This window comes from Anoplopoma fimbria, chromosome 18, assembly GCF_027596085.1.
Source record: "Anoplopoma fimbria isolate UVic2021 breed Golden Eagle Sablefish chromosome 18, Afim_UVic_2022, whole genome shotgun sequence".
NCBI classification, from domain to species: Eukaryota; Metazoa; Chordata; class Actinopteri; order Perciformes; family Anoplopomatidae; genus Anoplopoma; species Anoplopoma fimbria.
In genome coordinates this window covers 8,219,942-8,240,663 of record NC_072466.1, presented here as the reverse complement: position 1 = coordinate 8,240,663, position 20,722 = coordinate 8,219,942, and the positions used below count along the sequence as shown (strand labels likewise).

The window sequence follows — 20,722 nt, the reverse complement described above, 5'->3', positions numbered from 1 at the left end:
AGTGCTACTGATATTACCAAATATAACCATCCCCAAAGATAGGTGTCAACCACGCTGTAATAACTGGTTGTAATCAAAAGAGGGCGCCAACATACAAAAGAAATTCAAGCATTTCCCTAAAAAGAAGCCTAGTTTTTTTAGTTATTGGTTTATCATTTGTACCAAAATGTATTTAGGTATTCAAACATTGTCTTTAGCAATTAACATACATGTGACCAAGCCTGGCAGAAGCGAGTAATAGGAGAAATCTGACATAGTCCAACACGAATTGATCCTATATTTTGAGTTCAAAACTATTTAAAACAACAACACCGTTTTGTTTCTTCATAATACATGTTGAAATAATAACAAGCTTTCTTTCAGAACCAACCTCAGCAACAGTGCATCCATCACATGTCAATAAACCACAGTAAGTACTTTAAGATTAAAAAAAAAAAAAAAAAAAAAAAAAAGTGCAATAATAAGCTCATAAACTCATTAGTATGAGTCCTTCATCCCTGCAACCACACTGCGCTAATATCGTCTCTTAAGGTCGCTCCTTTAGTCTGGATCACTTTGGACCGTCAGCTCATCGGGGTTAGTGGGACACGCCCTGAACTTTGGAGACGGTGCAGTAGGTGCTCAGCTGGTTGCTCCAGTCTCTGTGGAGAGAAGAGGACAAGAGCCGGATCAGGGTGGGAACTTCATCCAGCAGCCTCTCTCTCTCCCTCTCTCTCTATCTCTCTCTATCTCTCTTTGCCTTTTTTCCTCCTCTTTGGCGCATCCTCTCTCCGTCGTGAACCAGCCTGCCGTATTCACCTCCCCCTGTGGATCCGGGACTCGGAGACTTAAGGGGGAAATCCACCTGCCGGAGATCAGACACGCCTCAGGATGGATGCCCTGAAATCCGCCGGTAGAGCGATTATCAAGAGCCCCGGAGTTCCGCGGCACACATGGGGAACTTCCAAACACGAGAGTGAGTAAAAAAGGATGGTTTGGTACAATGTTGGCGACGTAGCAAAGGCAGTAAAATGTAACCAAGAGAGGAGGAGGAGGAGGAGGAGGAGGAAGAAGGACGGTGTGTGTGTGTGTGTGTGTGTGTGTGTGTGTGTGTGTGTGTGTGTGTGTGTGTGTGTGTGTGTGTGCGCCTGGCTGTAGTAATGGACTGTTGTCTTTGCGTAATGGAGAGCTTTTGTGTGTCTTGTTGCCAGTTGTGGCTGATGGATCTCAGGCTGTGGGTTACTGTGTAGTTCAGTCTCAGGTGTAATTGCTTTACTTCCTTGTTAGTGAGCTGGCTATAGTCCCACTGCCAACCTGTCCTGTACCCAAAAAAACGACTAGGTTAATTCGAACTGATACTGGAAATTTGATGATTAATCGAGTGGGTCGATTCCATGGTCGATCCACAGAAACAAAAGTTTTTTTTTATATTTTGATCATTCGTTTTGTTTATCAAGCTCAGAAATGCATAATATTTTCTGGTTCCAGCTTCCTAAGGTGTGAGTGTTTTTGTTATGTCATTTTTTTAAATTATTATTTCTGGGGTTTGGACTTTTGGTCGGAAAGCTTAGACATTTGAACGCATCATCTTAAAACACGTGATTGGCATTTGTCTCTCTATTTACACCTTTTTTTATACAGAAAACATAAATCAAATAAATAGATGAATCTTTATATAAAACATTTATTTTTACAATCAGCACTTGGAATGATGAAGGCACTTGCAAATGACGAGGTAGTACAAAATGTAAACCATACTTTGGTGTTTCATTTTTTACCTCTTTACTTAAGATTTCATTAAACTTTTTTCATTTTCTTTTTACAAAATGTACCAAAATACTGGCAACGAGGAAGATCTTTGGTATAAATACTAATATTCTGGGAATGTGTACAATCAAATCCTACAACAATAGATAAAAACTGAGCTTTAGACTCACTACTGATTAAATTTAAGGAATATAGTTTGGACATGAGTCTACAGTGATTTATTTGTTTGGTTTTTACTTTCTTTATCTCCCTATTACGCAATAAAGATGCAGTTCACATTGTGCCACTTTAAAAACAAATCGTCTACATGTAGTTAAACAACACTTTTTCAAATGACTCAGAGATTATTCATGTTGGAGGTTGCCCCTCAGTCACTACAGTGTGAAGGAAACAGGAGGTGGCGAGTGCTGAGTGAAGGCTTAGAGCAACAAACCTCCTCACACCATCGGTGACGGGCAGATTGAGGGGCTGCTTTGCTGCCTGCAGCTCGGCTGTCTCCCCGATGTGTGAAGTGTTGTCTTGAATGCTTTCCTCCCTGCAGCCACGTCGTCTGTGAGCTTCTCGCTGCCATAAATGCTAGCATGCTGTTGCTTTCTTGCCTTATCTTGGATTTCGTGCATTGTGAATAATCAGCAGGCCAACCCAGCCTTAATTAAATGTGGCTGATTAATTTCACATCCTGGAAAGATGGGCTTGGTATCTTTACTCTCCATGTTCTACATAAATTATTAAGTAGTGAGTATAAAGGTTAAGTCCTTGGGATTTAAAAGTTTTCTCATTGGATTGGGGCTTGAATGGGGCTGTCTTACATGGTTAAGATGTTGGCTGTTGATGGCTGTTGGACTAAAACTTCTGATCTTAGTTTTTGTGCAAACATTGATGGATGGGAGTTGTTATTATTCCCCTGAACACCACCATATTCCTCATCATTGCCATGGTGACTTTATGATTACAAAAGCTGACAAACAAGCCATCAACATCTAATACTGAAAGACATTGTCGGTGTCACATTATTAGGAGGTTTCTCTGCATTGTGCTTTTCTTCTCTTATTGTTGTTTTTAGTCAGAGGGGGTGAGGGGAAGAAAAGATGAATTATGTTGTCGGAGCAGAATCCAACTGTATTGCAGCGGCTGATGACAGAAGCAGTTTGTGTCTTAAGAGTCATCGGAGGAATCGGGCTGGAAAAATGTGAACATAGCAGTCACAAACAGTACAGTACAGACTGACAGACAGACAGGTTGACGGCTGATGTCCAGGAGCTACTTAGCAGGCAATTTGGCGAGAGGACAGCGTCTGAATGCCAGCATGTGGCGATGCGTCAAAGCTGCCTGTCGGAATGCAAATGAGGCAACAGTGCAGCTGCTTGGCACATCCACGCAAATTAGGTGTGATTAAAGTTGGGGGGGGAAAAAGGATGAATTATTTGTGTCCTGTCTATGGAATGGGAGCAGCGGTCACCTTAGTTAAATAACAACATCTTAATGAAAATACACAGCTCATTTGTGGGAAATTCTGACAGTTACTGTGCCTTGTTAAGTTGTATAATAGAGACATAATGTAGAGACTTAATGGGCTCGCTAAGTCATATGATAGAAAATGAAAATCACAATACATTTTTGACTGCCATCAGGGCGTTTGAGTTTCTGTTGAAAGTTCACGGAGTAAAGCATTAGTAAATGTGCTTTACTTTAAATGACACTGTCGTCCAAAGGTGAGTTGAGACATGATGACTTGGGTATTGTATTTTTAGGGGGGTAGCGCCACTCCAAAGTCATGGAAAAAGCTTTTACTAAATATACCAGCATTAATAATTTAGATGCCACCTGACCTTTCTGCTGAGAACACTGTAAGGAACAAACTTCACCTTGACAGCTGGGTCTCAAAAGCCCCTTTTCAGACGCGCACCTCATTAGGTTAATGGACAATTTATATGTCAGTCTAATATCTGAGTAATGTCTGAATGAGCATGTTAAAGGAATGATAACAATCTTACTAGATCGGACCAAGTTACACATCCAATACACGACTGCATTAAATGCAGAGAGGTTAACTTAAAGGCTGCAGCAGCAAGTTAAAAGTGTATAGAAACTAAATCCACGTCTTGTTTACCTCATTAAGAGCAGTATAATGAATCCATCACTTAACTATCAGACCTTATGCACAAAGAAAAAAAAAAAGTGGGTTGACAATGCAAATGAGCCAATTTTATGTTGTTGAGCAGGATCCTCTAAAGTCAAAGGAGTCTTAAAAAAATTATTAATATCCCTTTGTGGAGCAAAATAGGCTCCAACCGCAGTAATAATCAGATCAGCACTCCCTCCCTACAACTTAGATTTTCATTCTGCAACAGCATGTAAGAAAACTATGAATATCCAGCAAATTGCTTTACAAACATCATTTGACCAAATGGAAATTAAAGTCCCAACTTAATATATTGTTTATGCTCTGGTATTCTTGGACATAGGCAACAGGATGTGCTATGGATTAAATAGTGAAATTGCTGAGAACATCTTTTCAGGTTAGTGTCTGTCACGCACACAACGGTCTTCATTGAAGGCTTGAACAGGAAAATTACTTTTGAAATGCAACGCTGATGAAGGCTGTGATTAAACAGAAAATACTTACTTTTCTATTTCTGCAGTGTCACAGCTTTCTCTCATGCAGTAGGTGACAACCATTATGCAAGCATTGTTTCTCTTTATGAGGGTCCTGCAAGCCCATATAAAGCTATAAGGATCATTAACGTAACAGCCACATATGACTTAATGACTAACGTAAAGGTAAGGCCGGTAATGTTACTTATTTCCTGTCTGTAAAGAGCTAAGATTGAAAGAGGATTGAAATGTCATGTAAGGTTCTGAAGTACTTTACTCTTAGCTGTGGCATTCCTAATGTGCATTTTAAATACTGCATTCTGCTGACAGTGTGCAAGTCTCACTAATCACTTGCACCTGTGACAAATATTACACCCAAATCTCTTCTTTTCTGTATTTGTACAACCTCAGGATGAGTCATGAGCAATAAGTCAAATCCTTTATGATCCGTGACTATATTAAGTTACACTAGCCATGTAAAGAGGCACTCTTTTCACAAGTAAAAAAAAAACAGGCTGAATAATTAAATTCTCGCCCCACCTTACTAACACTAAAAGATCTATTTATGGACCTGCATGCAGCCAGTCTTCAGTTCTTTTCGCCAGCAGTAAAACTGACACGTACCACACTTCCCCATCGCCCCTCGTGGCCGTCCGTTGTCATCTGTTGAGGTCAAAGCCACTGGCGGGAGGGAAGAGGACACAGCATGTGCCCGGAGTACAAGCCTTCCCTTTGGATCACATCATGTAAAAGCAGTGCAGACCTCTCTGTATCTCAGGATACACACACACACACACACACACACATACATACACACTTGCCCTTGGCACCAAGGATGTATGTGCTGTACAGTCCGCATCATTAAAACCGTGTAGCTGTGGGACAGACCGAGTGTAATCCAGTTAGGCTGTTTTCTTTGGTCTAGGATCGTTTCTTGTAATTCTTTTAGTGGTGTAAATATCAAAGCTTGCTTCTGCTGCGGATTTGTGTAATCAATATCAGAGGAAAAACAACAAAAACAAGTAGCTTTTTAGTTCTTGAATACATATTTGAAATGTGTTGTATTGCAGAGAGGAAAATCTGTTTGCAGTTTGTAATGCTGTGATGTGCAGTCCAGAGAAGAGCTTGATCTGAAAGTAGTGGACTCAACAGTGGTTTGTTTCGACTGGTTGGAAACTCTGGCAGCAAATACAGCCTGCAGTTCTAATAAAGCTGACAGTGGCTTGACTGAATGACATGCAGGAGTCAGCGGTGTCAGTAGGCACTGACCCTCGTGGAGCAATTATCTCTCTATGGCTCGTTAAGACTCAGTAACCTGTCAGTCCGGGACACACTGTGAAGAGGATAGAAAGAGAAGAAGTAATGGGAGGGAATGGTGGGAATATACAGGATAGCGATAGAGGGAATGTCAGCATTACTTTAGGAATGAGAGGGATGAATGTTGGGGTTAGTGTGTAGCAAGTTAAAGCGGATGCCTCTGCTTTTAATGTGATTTTAAAAAAAAAAGATTTGTTGATTATTGGGGGCTGATGGAGCATTTTGATTGGTGTTATGTTGCAGAGTTAAAGAGTCATCAATGCTTCTTTGGGTACCAAATACAGTATAATATTTCTGTGGAGACAGGAAAACTAATTTAAAAAGAGATTTTGCCCAAATCACAGAAAACATATATTCCCACCACTCCCAGTAGATAGAAAAAGCGGATGGCTTAGTTTTTATCTGCCCATTATCTGTTTTTCTCTAAGACGTACATTTTCTCAGTTTTCCACTGACATCACAATACAATACAGGGAGATGCAATTTTGTTTGTGTTGCCAATAGAGCTGAAACAATTATTTTCATTATTGATCTACCTGCCAACTATGTTTTTCAATTAATTGATTGTATAACTGATAAAATGTCAAAAGTAATGAGAAAATGTCCAAGGTGACTTTATTTTATGTGATGTTTTGTCCTAAACCCAAGATTCAGGTCACATAGAAGAAACTTTCCACAGAGAATGTTGGGTATTTCTCCTTATTTTTGCTTTAAAAATGACTAAACTGTTTAGTCAATTATCCAAATAATTGCAGATTATTTTTTATGCTGATCCACTAATCAATCACTCAACTAATTGTTTCAGCCTTACTTGCCTAAACTACTGAAAAAATCTTTGTCCTAGTTTAACCTGAAAAATATTTAAACTTTGCTATGAAAATGTTTACAGTGGGAACTAATTTGCATTATCTTTGTATGTCCTGAATGCTATGCTTTCAGTGTCTGGTTCTGGGATTTATTTAACATCATGTCTACAGGAAAGGTTGCATTTGCATACAGTACATGACCTTTTACAGCAAGGCCCTGTTTACAGTTACGCACACAAAATGTACCAAGAGCAGACAAACAGAAAATAATAAGAAACAAAAAGCATGATTAAAGTTACAGAGTTACAGAGAGTATGCTGGTTTCTTCTTTTCATTTATAAGTGGCTTTGCAGAATATTCCATGCAACTGAGAGGCTAAAACAGTGAAATTGGATGTTTTTACCATATTTGTCATAGTGCAGGATTTCCTATGATAGTTTGAGATGTTTTTGTAAACTGAACTAGATTCTTAAGAGGATATTGGTTCATAGCTGAGATGTTTTTATAACCTGATGGACACACATTTCCAGTTAATGGCATCTTGCATCACCAGGATCTATACAGCATATAAACATTCAGTCATTTATAAGCCCAGTTAAAGTCAATATGTGCTCTTAGCTTAGCTCCAGTGTATCAGACGGCGATTTAACTGAGCAGATTTCCCACCTATACGCTTGCATAATTCATGCTGGCACACTCATCAGTCTCACCAGTCACAGACTGAGGAAAGATAAGACGATAGAGGCCTGCTAATGGGTTTTCACGGAACGGGCTTTGAAATATGAAATCAATTAAACAGGTTATCATTGAAGATTTAAGTTATTTAAACCCATAGTGTAATCCCCAAGGTCCTTTTTGAATTCATCACTCAAAAAGCTCACAATTAGCACAAGATAATCAAAATGTGGTCTTTAATAGATTTAATAAACATTTTCCCTTCAAAAAGTCTCTATAAATCTGATGACTCAGTAGACATGATGTTCAAATGCAGTTCTATTTAGTTGTATGAATAATAGCATGGAGGATTTTATGTAAGTGCATGACCTTTTTGACTCTCTCCACTTTGGTCGGAAGAGAACTGCACGAGCTAAATCCCCCCAACAGTGTGATTAGTTGGATTATTGTCAAAAGCACAGCTACCTCGGTGACAGCTCTGCTCAGACTTTGTCCGCTTCCTGCTTGACTATGTTTTTATCTGCACTTGGTTTTAAATTTTTGTGGAACTTGTAATGCACATTTTAAGTGACAGTCTTTCTTCATTATTTCTTATCATGTGTTTCAGACATTATAGGGAAAAAAAAAAAATCATTTTTATGCTTACAACATTGCACATTTCAGCAGTTGGACTCTCAGGATGTCAATGTGTGTCTACATGGTCCAGACTGAAATATCTCAACAACTATCAGATGTTTAAACATTTTGTTAAAACATTCCCGTCTCTCTCAGAAATAATTGTAATAACTTTACTGAGACCCAGATATTTTATCCAACCTCATCATCAGGTCACCGTTTCACTGTGCAAATATTACCATGGCAACACGCTAAACTAAGATGACGAACATGGTAGCATTTTTATCGGCTAAACATTAGCATGTTAGCATAGTTATTTCAAGCCTGTTAGCATGCTGATGTTAGCATTTAGCTAAAAACACTGCGATCCCTAAATACAACCTCACAGGGCTGCTAGCATATAGACTCTTAGTCTTGTTGGCCTGTATTTTTTTGTGTTCCCGGTCAGTGGACTACTTTACGTTTCTCTTACTTAAGCTAATATTTTGTGTCTCTTTAACACATGTTAAATGTGTTGTTTCCATCATCCTCTTATGAATCTCATTACAAAGGTGCTTTTGGGTTGTCAAGAGGAGATTCAGCATTCAATTGATTTAGGATTTTGTCGCATTAAACATACTTGGATCAAGTCAAATGAATCTCTTATTTGTTTTGGGCAGGTGAGAACAAGGCTTTTTAACTTGACACTGTGCTGACAGGTCCTTCACCACACTTAATGCGCCTCCTTTCACACTTGTCTCCTCATGTTTTGATCTTGCGGTCGCGTTGGGTGTTTTTTTAAATGTAATAATGTCTCATTCTTTTTTTCTGTCATGTCTGGGTTTAATCAAAGCTTAGTGGGAGTCCTTCTGAGCTTTATTCCACAAGTATCATTTCTGTATTAATGCCTTAAATCCCCAGTGTGCCGAGGAGAGTCACCTTAATTCTTCTTTGTGGTTTAAGGATAACAGGACGCTTTGAAATGAGGATGTAGAAGACTCTAGCAAGATGTGCGTGTGTTTCTGCGGCTGTGACTATATTATCAGGGGTTTTGGTTAAATCTTTTAAAAACCTATTTTTCATTTTGTTTGAAAGGTCACTGCAAATGTTACTTAAAATGTGTCTCTCAGAACAACAACTGCCATATTGATTTTGTTGAATCTTAGTCGAAATTGAGTTATTGGAGAATAATTTTCAGCCTAACAATTTTGTAAGATGTGAGGTTGGTTTTCACTCCATCACATGCTTGCGCCTGTTACATTTGAAGCGGCAAGTTTATTTTCTCTCCACTGTTGCAGTCCACAAATATTGATTTTTAAAGCCTCGGCCTCATGTTATTAAAAACTGCTCCACATCATATTCTTTATTGATTTTCTTTGCGAGACCCTTGAGAGCTGTGTTATGGCAAGTGTATAACATTTTGTCAAGGCCCCCAGTGTATATATATTATGTGCTGTAAGTGGTTATGTTTGGTAACTAATATGTTTTTCTTTTAAAGTCTTCTAGGTTATCTAAGACTACATTTTTCACTTAACCAGTTTAACATTGACAGCTGAGGGCATCCTTCACTCCTAAAGTCCAAACACAGATTAAGTACATGTCTGGCTCCTAGTTTCACCTCCATAAACACAAACACCTGTAATCAAACCACAGCTTTAGTGTCTTATATGCAGCTGATTATTATTCTGCTCCGTGCAGTCTCTCTGGAGTGTTTTTAGCACCAACAAGGTTTCCCTGCCCGAAGTAAAGTGAATTATGCAACACAAGGAAACTGAGAGACCCTATCTTGGGAGAGCTGCTGCAAACACAACACACACACACACACACACACACACACACACACACACACACACACACACACACACACACACACACACACACACACACACACACATGCACCATCCGGCTTCCTGTTCAGTGTGTAGAGTAAAGTCCTAATACCAGCTTCCTCTGTCTGTTTGATGTCCGTGGCAGCTGTCTGTGAAGTGGGATATGCTGTCACTCTGATGTAAGAGTCTTTGAGCATGTTTTCTATTGTCATTCTGTCGGTGCGTGAGTGAATGTGTGTGTGTGTGTGTGTGTGTGTGTGTGTGTGTGTGTGTGTGTGTGTGTGTGTGCACATCTCAGCTGAACCTGCTTCTCCACTGGAGAGCTAAATCCCATCTCCGTGTTCTGTTCCTCTGAAAAATTCAAACTCCCTTCACCATTCCTGACACGTCCCCATCTGAGCTCAGCACCGAGAGCGGAGGTACCCACTCCTAAATATAACTTTGTACCAAAGTGAAAATGGAAAACTTTTGTAGTGCCGTATAGAAACATAGTGTGCGTGCTATTTTGTTTAAAACAGAGCACAAAAAGCCCAGTTGAAGTTATCTTGATGTACTGGTTGATATACAGCTCTTCATGTTCAAACCAGCTGAGCCTAGTGAATAACCCTTTAATGGTTTCCTTGGAATATTTATATGATTAATTAAACATGAATTATGAGGCTGCTGCTGCTGCTGATGATGATGGACTTAAAAATGTTAGCAAATTGCTGCTGCTCTTTAGTTGCCTTAATGAATTATGAATATTATATTATTTTCTATTTTACATAAAAAGGATTTTAAACTGCCCTTGGCTCAGTTCGATAAGGTCATACCATTCATACAAGGGTTTAATTTCCACTGGGAATGCTGGGGTGATTTGCAGACAGTTTTTTTGCCCTGGGTATCACCTGTCAGGCAACGTCTGACAGGCTGAGAGAGCTGATACAAGCACTTTTACCTTTTGTGCCTGTTTTTTTTGTTTTAATTCGTTATGCTTTCCTAAAAGGATGCTAGAAATAGCCCAGTGCCCATGAAAGGCAAGATGGAATATCAGCTCTCTGTCAACTAAACATCATTTTACTTGCTTACATATATTAGCCAGGATGGCAGTGTCAGTTTATTGGTCAGTCTGTCCACCATATTGGTCGAGACTGAATTTCTCCACAACTACTAATTAGCCATGTTGAGAGCTATTGAGAGATCTAAATGCTCCTTACCTCATATGATGCATCTTGTAAGTAAAGGCAAAAATATACAAAGAAAATATGTGTACATTATTTTGAATGGGCCCAATCCAAACTGTACGGCACAGCTAAAACACTCACATTGATTACCCCTTTAACACCCTTGATACTCCATGAGGTATCCGTCTGTGACCAGCATCCATCACTCAGCTGGAAGGGTCTAATGTGATGTACGGCATTAGAGGGGATTCCTGTGGGAAGCCATCATCTGTGAAAGGGGCACAGATGAACTGTCTCAAATGAGATTAGCAGCTTGTTTTGGTTTGCTGTGATAATGGATAGGAGCGCTAATGATTGCATTGGCAAAGTGGTGTTTTCCTAGCACTCAGCATGAGATCAGGCTTGAGAAACCTTGGGATTCATTTTTTTTCTTTTACAAGTCGCAGCCCTACCCTTGAATAGAAAACAAAATATATCAAATATAAGCCTATTGTTCCATGAATCTGTCGAGGGAGCTATTTATAGTTGATCAAGATGTTGAAATGGGAGCCAGCAGACTCCAGGGGGAAAAGATCTGTATCAGCAAAGAGAGAATCACGCCCTGTTTGAATTGCTAATGAAAACAATCCTTCCACGGTGCGGAACAATTATGCTTTATGAATAAATAGCTGCGAGGAAAGACCTTCAGTATCTGCATTGGTAATGTGGTTATCTTATTTTGGTATGATTTTTACTTTTCTTTATTGAACTTGTACTCTACTGAACTATACCTCATAATGTAGCTGTCGATAGGACCCTGTTTTCTTTTCATACATTACAATTTATTTTTTATTTTCTCCTAAGTATTTCAGTGTCTAAAATTCCCATTTCTACGTATAGAAACAGCTTTGAAATGTTAAAGTAAAAACTATATAATGAAATATGCATACATTTCATTGGGTAGATACATTGAACTTGGTGCTTCATACCTAGACGGTTTTAAACTTGACAACCAAAACTTAAATGGGCCCCTTTGTATTTCCTGTTGCAGTGTTGTTGTTGCAGCTGCTGACAGGAAGTAAACTTGGACCAAAGCTGTTGCCCTAGCAACAGAATGACACTTAAAAGGTCTATATGGAAATCTCAAAAGTAATAATTTAACAGAGAGCAGCATTCTATGTTGGACGTAGACAAACAGTAACAGCTGAGTCACTCAATATAAAATGATCCAAGGTACTTTCAATAGACATTTACTGTGTGCATCACTTCCCTATGTAATGCCCTTTGGTCAATGATAAACTATAACTGTCAGGAGATGGTAAACAGTCTGTGTAATGAACAATCTGTCCTCTGGCAGTGTTGTGTTTGATTAATTGGCTCATGGTGAAGCAGACAAATGAGCATTTAAATGGCTTTACACAAGGTTTTATGTATGAAGCCCTTATGTTGACCTGCTAAAAGTAATTTTCCTGCTTTAACAGAATTAGTTTGATGTTTCCCTTGGGATTAGTTGTAATAAAAAATAAAAAAATAGCTGTCATTTCTGTATAAGAGTGTGTGTGTGTGTGTGTGTGTGTGTGTGTGTGTGTGTGTGTGTGTGTGTGTGTGTGTGTGTGTGTGTGTGTGTGTGTGTGTGTGTGTGTGTGTGTGTGTGTGTGTGTGTGTGTGTGTGTGTGTGTGTGTGTATGTATGTGCACTGCCTAGGAAGTAGTTGTTACAATTATCCTGAGGTTGTGCCGAGTCACAACAATGCTTAGGTTTTTTGCTAGAGTCATATTCATTGCTGGTGAGCTGCTGGTCCCATATGATGGTGAATAGGAGAATAATTAAACATAGATCAGGTATAGGGGTGAAGCTGGTTAGGATTAGGTAGGGGGTAGAGGTAGGTTAGAGGTTAGAGTAGAATACGGATGAAGGGGTGTTTTCGGGTTGAGGCAAGTGAAGGAGAATGGTCAAAATGATGGTACTGGTGGGGGAGGGGTTAACCAAAGGGAATTGTGAGCCATGGAGCCCCTCGGGAGAAGCCCCTCAGGTCCCAGAGAAACAGGTCACCAGGTGGAGGAGTGCCCCCCACTCTGTAAATTAAAACGGTTAAAGTATAAAGATATACAATACATTTAGATAGAGGATAGTTGAAAGGAAACGAACGTGGTGCAATGTGTGCACAAGAGGTCGCTTGCCAGGAAAACATAAACTGGTTTCATATTCAGTTTAACTCCAGACATTAGGACAACATTTTGTTAATAAAACCAATAGAATAACATACAGGACAACATTTCAATATAAAAATAAAACCATTTGACCATGACTATGAGACAAAATAAACAAAGACAAAAAAATAAAATATCCATTCCACTTCAAATATGATATAAAATGCAAAAGTGACCTGCTATGTGACCTGTTGTTGAAGGTGCATTTTTCTACAGGCTGATACAGGTTTAAGGAATAAAAGAGTTCTTGTATCAATCTTATCATTTAAGAAGTCTATTTCTCTGGAGTGAGGGTGCTGCTGCGTCTGAAATTGGAGTGAAGGTAATGGGTTCTATGCTTCTGAAGACAAAACATGCTTGTTAGATTAAAGAAGGTGCGTCTTGATCATTGGTCTGATCCTGTCTAATTAATTATATACAGATCTTGTGGAGGACAGTTCTTGATGGGGGATTTAAGCCTTTAGGGAGACATTAAAGACATAATAGGAAAGTCTGAAAGTCTTCAATAAAGTTGTGATTGTGTTTTTTATCATTTAATAACTTTATTATCACATCTTGTCTTACATGCTTCCAGGCACAGTTAACAGTTGAATTTTTAAATGAAAAAACGACACAGCTCTGTTTAGTTTACCTCCATTTTTTGCTGTACTTTAAGAAAAACCTTGTAATTATGCTAAATATTAAACTACAGCTAGCAGCCAGTTAGCTGAGGTTAGCAGACTAGAAATGGGGGACAACAGCGTTAGCCTAGCTCAATCTAGACCCTAAATAAAATCAACACATGTTGTTTTCACACTTTGTACAGATGAAATAAACGACATGTAACATGTTATTTAGTGAGATTCGGAGGTAGTACACTTTGTTACCTTTGACAGAGCCAAGCTAGCTGTGTATTACCGTACAGACATGAAAGTGGTATCAATCCTCTCATGTAACTTTTGCCAAGAAAGCAAATAGTTTATTTCACCAAATCTGTTGCATGAAACACCTATGATAGCTTATAAAATGGTAAAGATAATGCTTAATTCACCTTTTATTTCATAACAGGTGCAGGTATTTGTGCTACTGGTCAAGTTTGATGTCTCAGTTTTTGCTACATGATGCCAGTTACTCAACAAATTCACATTTCTTCCGTCATATTCCCAGTCTGTCCTGAACAACTCCCACTTTGCAGTAGCTCTGTTTGCTCAGGCATGCATATACTAGATAACTCGTATCATCATTATGATTAACAACGGATAGGGTGTGTGGAGTGAAGCAATTAATCGGGGAAAAGGGGATTACGTTGAAAGATCCACTCCAGCACCAATTTATTCAAGGACCTCAGGGGCCACTATTTGATTCATGAACCTGCCTTATTTTACCCCAGTGATTTTTTTTTTTCCTTTTTTGTCAGTGAAAATTAAATAAAAGCTTGACAGAAGTTGCATGACTTCACTGTGTTCGTTTACAAATATACACAAACAAAAGAAAATCTCTTTATAGTCTTCAAGGATTGGAATCATCTGTTTTATTAGTTTTGCTTACATTTGCCTTTGTGCAGCAGCTTTTGTCAGCAGAAAATGAAAAGTCTCACAATAGCATGAGTGTTCTGTCAAATCTCTGAAAAACAAAAATAGTACGCCATTGAGTAAAGTAGTCAATTATTTTAGAATATTTGCAGTCCGCTGTAGATTATAAATAGATTAATCTGTTAGTTGCTTGTCAAAAAGTTTTTGTAAAATCCTTAACCGTCCTCAATTCCAGTTAATCATTTGCTACTTTTCTTTTTGTACTTCAGTAAATGGAAAATCTTTGTTTTTTTTGAAGTGTTGGTCATACAAAACAAGCAGTAGGAAGATGTCAAATTACAATTTCATATCTTAAATTTGAATGGGCATTTTCACCCGCTTCTATTTTCAGCCCATTAAATCACAGTAATCAGTTGTCATTGGGAGCATAGATTTAAGGTGGTATGGCCCAGCTCCTAATTGGCTCAGTAGGCCGTTATCACCTATTGATAAAACACTGACTGCTGACAAGAGGTCCAAACATGTTTTTTTTTTAGGTGACGTAGTATAAAGAGCAACAAAGACTGTGTATGGAGGAGGGTCGGGGTGGATTGAAGGGGTCAAAAAACCACGACTTTAACCCAGTAGACCGTTGTTCAAGTCCTCAACCGGTGTGAAAACAAAAGTAAACAAGTTCACTTTTTAAAACTTATATACGTAATAAATGTACTTATTTTAACCAAACCATGCTGTAAACCTAACCAAGTAGTTTTGTTTGAATTAAAAACGTTAACCACGTGTCTAAAACAACAGCCATTTCACAGCCACGTCTGGCCCCAATCATATTGGTAGTGATAACAACTGATAATGGCCAATTCATGGGCTGATACCATTCAAAATGGGTGGGATTTTTCACTATTGTATGACATTTTATAGAGGTGAATTGAAGGGAGTCAAAGTTGAGGTGGAAAGATTTTGAAATAGCTTGGCATGAGGTTTTGTTTTTGGGCCAATTGGATGTGTAATATTCAATTTACGAGATAGGAGATTGTTGTACTGCTCCAGTTTGAAGCGTGAGGTACTTCCCCTTCATCTGATCACTTTAATGTGGTTTGTACACTTCCTTTGATGCCTAGCCAAGGTGTTCAGTAATGTAATGGGCAGGTACCTCCTCCATGCTGCTGCTGGGCTGTTAGTGATAGAATCAGCGGTTGCTTAGCAACATGGGCTGTTTGATCCCATGACTCCATCTTTGTTGTTGATGACGTTTGATGAGTGGTTTGTACCGTAGCTCTGATTGATAACGTGAAATATTAATACATATTCCCAATTAGTCTCTTATATGTAGCGAGGGGGATTTTTTTCTAAAGTGTGGATTGAAATAGAGCCAGAGGAAGTGAAGAATAAGAGGCGGTAGGTGAGAAAGGTGAGTGGAGGGATAGAATTAAGAAAATGGTGAGAAGAGCGAGAGTATGAAAGAAAGGACTAAGCTTTACTCGGTTCCCCCTCAAGGCAGAATCAGGAAAACCAGTTACACCCCCCTCCCACACACACACACACACACACACACACACACACACACACACACACACACACACACACACACACACACACACACACACACACACACACACACACACATACACACACCCTCTCAGCCCACCATCTTCCCTGAATGTACGGCCTATTTTCCCTGTCAAGGTGGTGTCCTAGATTCAAAGTTCTATCGGATGAGTAAAACAGTAAGGCAAAGAGATTATATTACAAGGATGTGGAGGATGGGGGCTGTCACTTGGGTCTAAAAAGGAAGCTGAATGTTTCCTTTCTCACATATTGATATTGTGCTTATTCCATTAGATTTAGCCAAGATGCTGGAGGAAAAATGGCCTACTTACTGACCTGTAGGGAAATGATTTGACCCTGGAGCACACAGTTATTCCAACAGTTTTTGCAATTAACTCTGAATCGGGCGTGGATGTTTGGAGAGCGTGGCCCTTTAGAACAGTCCCAAATCGGAGTGAACTGATTGCTGCAGCGTTGTCATGAACTGCTCATCGCTCGTTGACTCCGGGGAAGAGAAGAAGAGTCTGGTTGTAATGTTAGTAAATCCAGCATCCAGCAGCAAAAGTGAGCTGGGGTCAATGAACCGTGGTCTGCACGCTGCAGGTGACGTGCTCAACTCTTGGTCCGCAGTGACCTGAAACCCTTCCAAAGGTTATAAATATTGAACGTGTCCAAAGTCCTCACCACACGTCCAGCCATGTGTGACGGATTCTTGAGCTATGCAAAGGACATACCCACAGACAGACAGATATTCCTTGCTTTATAGTTAAATGATGGTATCTTCAGTAAAGTGTGTGTGTGCCTGTAGCATGCCAGTGCATTTGCCTTTACTTGCTATTTTGTGCCTGTGTGATTATCTGTGCGCTCCTGTTTGTGTTTCTAATTAACCATCAGTGTGTTCATCCAGAGCAGAATTCACCCGGGTACGATTTTTACTTTTCAGTGGAAATTAAATTACCGAGCGTGGCGCTCATGGAGACAGCTGGTGATCACCGCATGTAGCTGAAGGCGTGCAGAGCACATGGTGCCTATTATTATTATTATACTACAACAGTCGAATCAGCTACTTTGAAATGGCAATACTTATATTATTTACAGCATTCAACATCTCCGGGCAATGGTTTTATAACTTGTATTATAACTTTTATGTGAATACACTTGAGGCTGAGTGCAGCAAAATGTCAACAGATCGCTCTGTGCCTTCATTGTAATGCATTGATTCCTGTTGTGGGTGTCCTAACTGTGAGGCTCTTGTGCGAACATAATGGATTCAGTGCACTTGCTGCAACAGCCTGGGTGTGAAAGTGTTGCCAGGCATCAGTTTAATAAAGATGCAAACGTCATCAGTGCCCCAGCGTGGCCTCGCCCACCCTAATCTTGTTTTGTGCTCTTTTAAATTAGATCACATGGACCAACACTCTCACACTAACCCACACTCCCACAGATGACAAATGTAGCATATAGAAAAATAAAAAGTTCAAATTGCGCACATGTTCCGTCCTCCTCAGTGTTTTCTTGAACATGTTAAAATCCAATTAGCCTCCCTGTGCTTGCGCCTGTCACTCTTATCAGCAGTCCCTCTGTAGACTCACACAGGATTTATTAAAAATTTAAGCGCTCCTCTTTTAGGGGGATGATATATTGGAAACCCTGCAGCATCAACATGCAGCCCTTTTAATAATTCATGTGTGTAGCCTGCTGAAGACACAACATGGACTGTAGCACTTTAGCATTGTAGTGATGTGACAATTTGAAGAACGCAACCATGCAATAAATCTTTTGACCAAGAATTGCTGTATCACAACTTAGGCTGACCCAAACCATACAGAAGAATTGAAATTGGAGTTAATCGAGGTGAGAAATATTTAAATTTTTGGGAATTGGAAGTCCCATCCTTAGGTACTGTTACCACGCCTGTCATGCTTTCCATTCTAGCAGCGTCATTTTTTTAATAATAGGTTTCGCATCTCTCACAGAAGTACACAAAACAGCATCAAACAGCTGACTTTTGGATGTTTCCATTTGACTCGTTTTAAACAATTATAATGTAAAAGGGTCTTAAATACAAAATACTGCATTATGATGAGGAACAACCAATGACGTAGAGTGAGGTTGCTTTCAATAAACTTTCCTAAACCAAATAAACGTCAAAGGAAAACTGCTATTGTTACTCCAAACTCTGATATAGACAATTTTTTGGTTTTCCTTTTAAATATTTCTGAATTCTGTGTTTTACAATAGAAGCGCATTTTGTAGTCAGAAAGAAATGTCTTATCATGTGGCGGAAGAAGGACATTTCTACAATTATTAGAACATATCAAAATTGAATATTAATTCATTTGATTGCAACAATATATATATATATTCTTTACCAAAGATAGTGCTTCAATGCATAATATTCCGTCCTTTTGTAAAACAAAGTGCTCTTCAGCTGTGTGTCGAAGACCTCAGACTCTTGGATGAGTATCTGATGACCCTCAAGTTTCCTCCAACACGTATCTTGCGCTCTCATTGGCTGCAGCTCCCCGACAGGTCAGATATTTAGCCTGCTGGTTGATACATATGCAAGACTCTCGGCTCGTGTCCTTGAATAGCCAGCGCCCAATTTGCTTCTGTTCTTTGGCTTTTGTTAGGAAGCTCCAAAAACTATCAGCAAAGTACAAGATATTCCGTGTTTCCCAGCTGATTCCATTTTAATCAACAGTTTCAACGATCCTGTCAGTATTTTCCGCATTGCGTAAATCATAGGGCAGTAACTAAAACCCCCCCTGTGTTCAGTAACTGACCCTGACCTCTGAGCTCCTGTGGAGATGGCAAAAAGACAAAGGATGAATTCCTCCCTCATGGATCCATAACACATTAAAGAACCATTCATAAATGGTGTGAACCTTCAGGCTCAGGACCATGAATTGCTTTAAGTATTAGTCTCACAACTTCTATTAGACAAAAAAAGAGACTTTTAATCATCACACACCTCTTATCCTGAACAGGTCGAAGACAACCAACGATGCTGCCCACCATCTAAGCAATACCGTTTAATAACATGAAATGCGCTCTCTGGTTTTGAAGCGGCCCCCGTAGTATGATTGAAGATTAGTTAATAATTCAGAGCTGTTGGAAGCGTTGTTAGGGGACGGTGTTCTCTGCTGTTCGCCTTCACAGCTGCATGGGGCCTGCCAGTGACAGATGGCTCAGCCCGTTTGGAGAATTTGGTGCCAGTATAGCCCAGTAGAGTGTTAGACAACCATTGTGTTTGTGTCTCTTTATCTTTCTTTCTCCCTCTTTGTCAATCTCAGAATCATATCTGTGTGTGTTTGAGCAGAAATACATCATAGATTCTATATTAATATATCTATAATATCTATAATATATCTATTTATCAGATGGTTTTGCATGCGTTTTGTGCTTGTCTTTATCGCAGCAACTTTGGTGTTAAAATACTTTTTAAATGTGGATAATGTTTCACTATCGCCCCAAGAAGTTTATCACAGAATGGGGTCTGTTGCATAGTTTTGTAAGCTATCGGTCTCCTGATGCTCCACTGCGGGGTGTCCAGGTGTCTTTGAGAGGTATTTTAAGCTCTCTGCATGAGCACAGTCTCCCTCCATGTCTAGAGGACAGCTTGCTTTGTGCTACCTGTTGGAAGTCACAGCAACAGCAAGACGTTGCAGCCATTCCGTCTACCAGAGCAGATACTGGGTTTGATAACAGACGTCAGTGGAATAGGATGTAATCAAATTCAGAAACTGTAAGCATAGTGTGGAATGCCAGGATCACTTATGGATGGTTTCCTAGAGAAAGTAAACCATAAGCCATCTGTTTATGCTCTCAGTAGAGTTCTGCTGTTATTGTATTCTTATCTTCCATTGCACACATGATTTTGTACTTCTACAAGTGTAATAGAAAACAACATTTCAAGCGCTGCAACAAAAACAATTACATTTTAAAATGATTATGTCACATATAGTTTTTGCAAAAGTCAGTATATCCACACACCACTGTCTGATCAGCTGAGACGTTACTCTACTAACACTCATGCTGTCTGCGCTGAGTACTGTAAACAGACTGCTCAACAAACAATGAAATGTAGACACTGACTTGAAAATGTTTTCTGACAGGCTTTTAGATGTTTTTTTCTTTTCAGAGTGTTCTTTCCTAACATGTAAATCCCTTTTCAAAATAACTTTAAATTTAATCTAATGCACGGAGTCATATGACAAAGTGTATTATACCACATGTTCATATATAATTAGCAAACATCCATCCACAACTATTTGAGCTGATACTTGTTCTGGATATTTTTCTGGATTTTATATTCAGCAAAATGATTCCAATTATATAACCTTGTTTAGCCAGATCAGAGCATTTTGGTTGATTTCTTGTGTCCTTTTGTGTTTTTGTCCAACCAGAGCTGCCAGAGAACTGGACGGACACCAAGGAGACTCTGCTGGAGGGGATGGTGTTCAATGTGAAGTACCTGGGTATGACTCTGGTGGGCCAACCCAAAGGAGAGGAGATGGCCTCGGCTGCCATTCGCAGAATTGTTTCCACCGTGAGTCACTGGTCTCTTTCTGACTCATACAACCCTATAATGGAAGTCATATTGACGCTTACATGCAAATCTTGCACACTATACTTTGATTTAATTCTAAATACATAATATAGTACACATGAAAGTGCTGATTATGATATTTGCAAACAGTGTTGCATATAAATCTGTAGACAAGGTCAGGATCCTCAATAGCAAGGTGAAAT

General features: G+C 39.4%; 1 protein-coding gene across 1 annotated transcript in view; it reads left to right on the top strand.

Annotated features, from left to right (window-relative positions):
- The first annotated feature begins 870 nt into the window (after nt 1-870).
- The window catches only part of si:dkey-71h2.2 (low density lipoprotein receptor adapter protein 1), a 38,368-nt gene continuing 18,516 nt past the window's right edge, over nt 871-20,722 (top strand). The window contains exons 1-2 of the mRNA XM_054619074.1: nt 871-955; nt 20,377-20,519. Of these exons, the coding sequence (XP_054475049.1) occupies nt 871-955; nt 20,377-20,519 (228 nt within the window). The remainder of the gene's footprint in view (nt 956-20,376; nt 20,520-20,722) is intronic.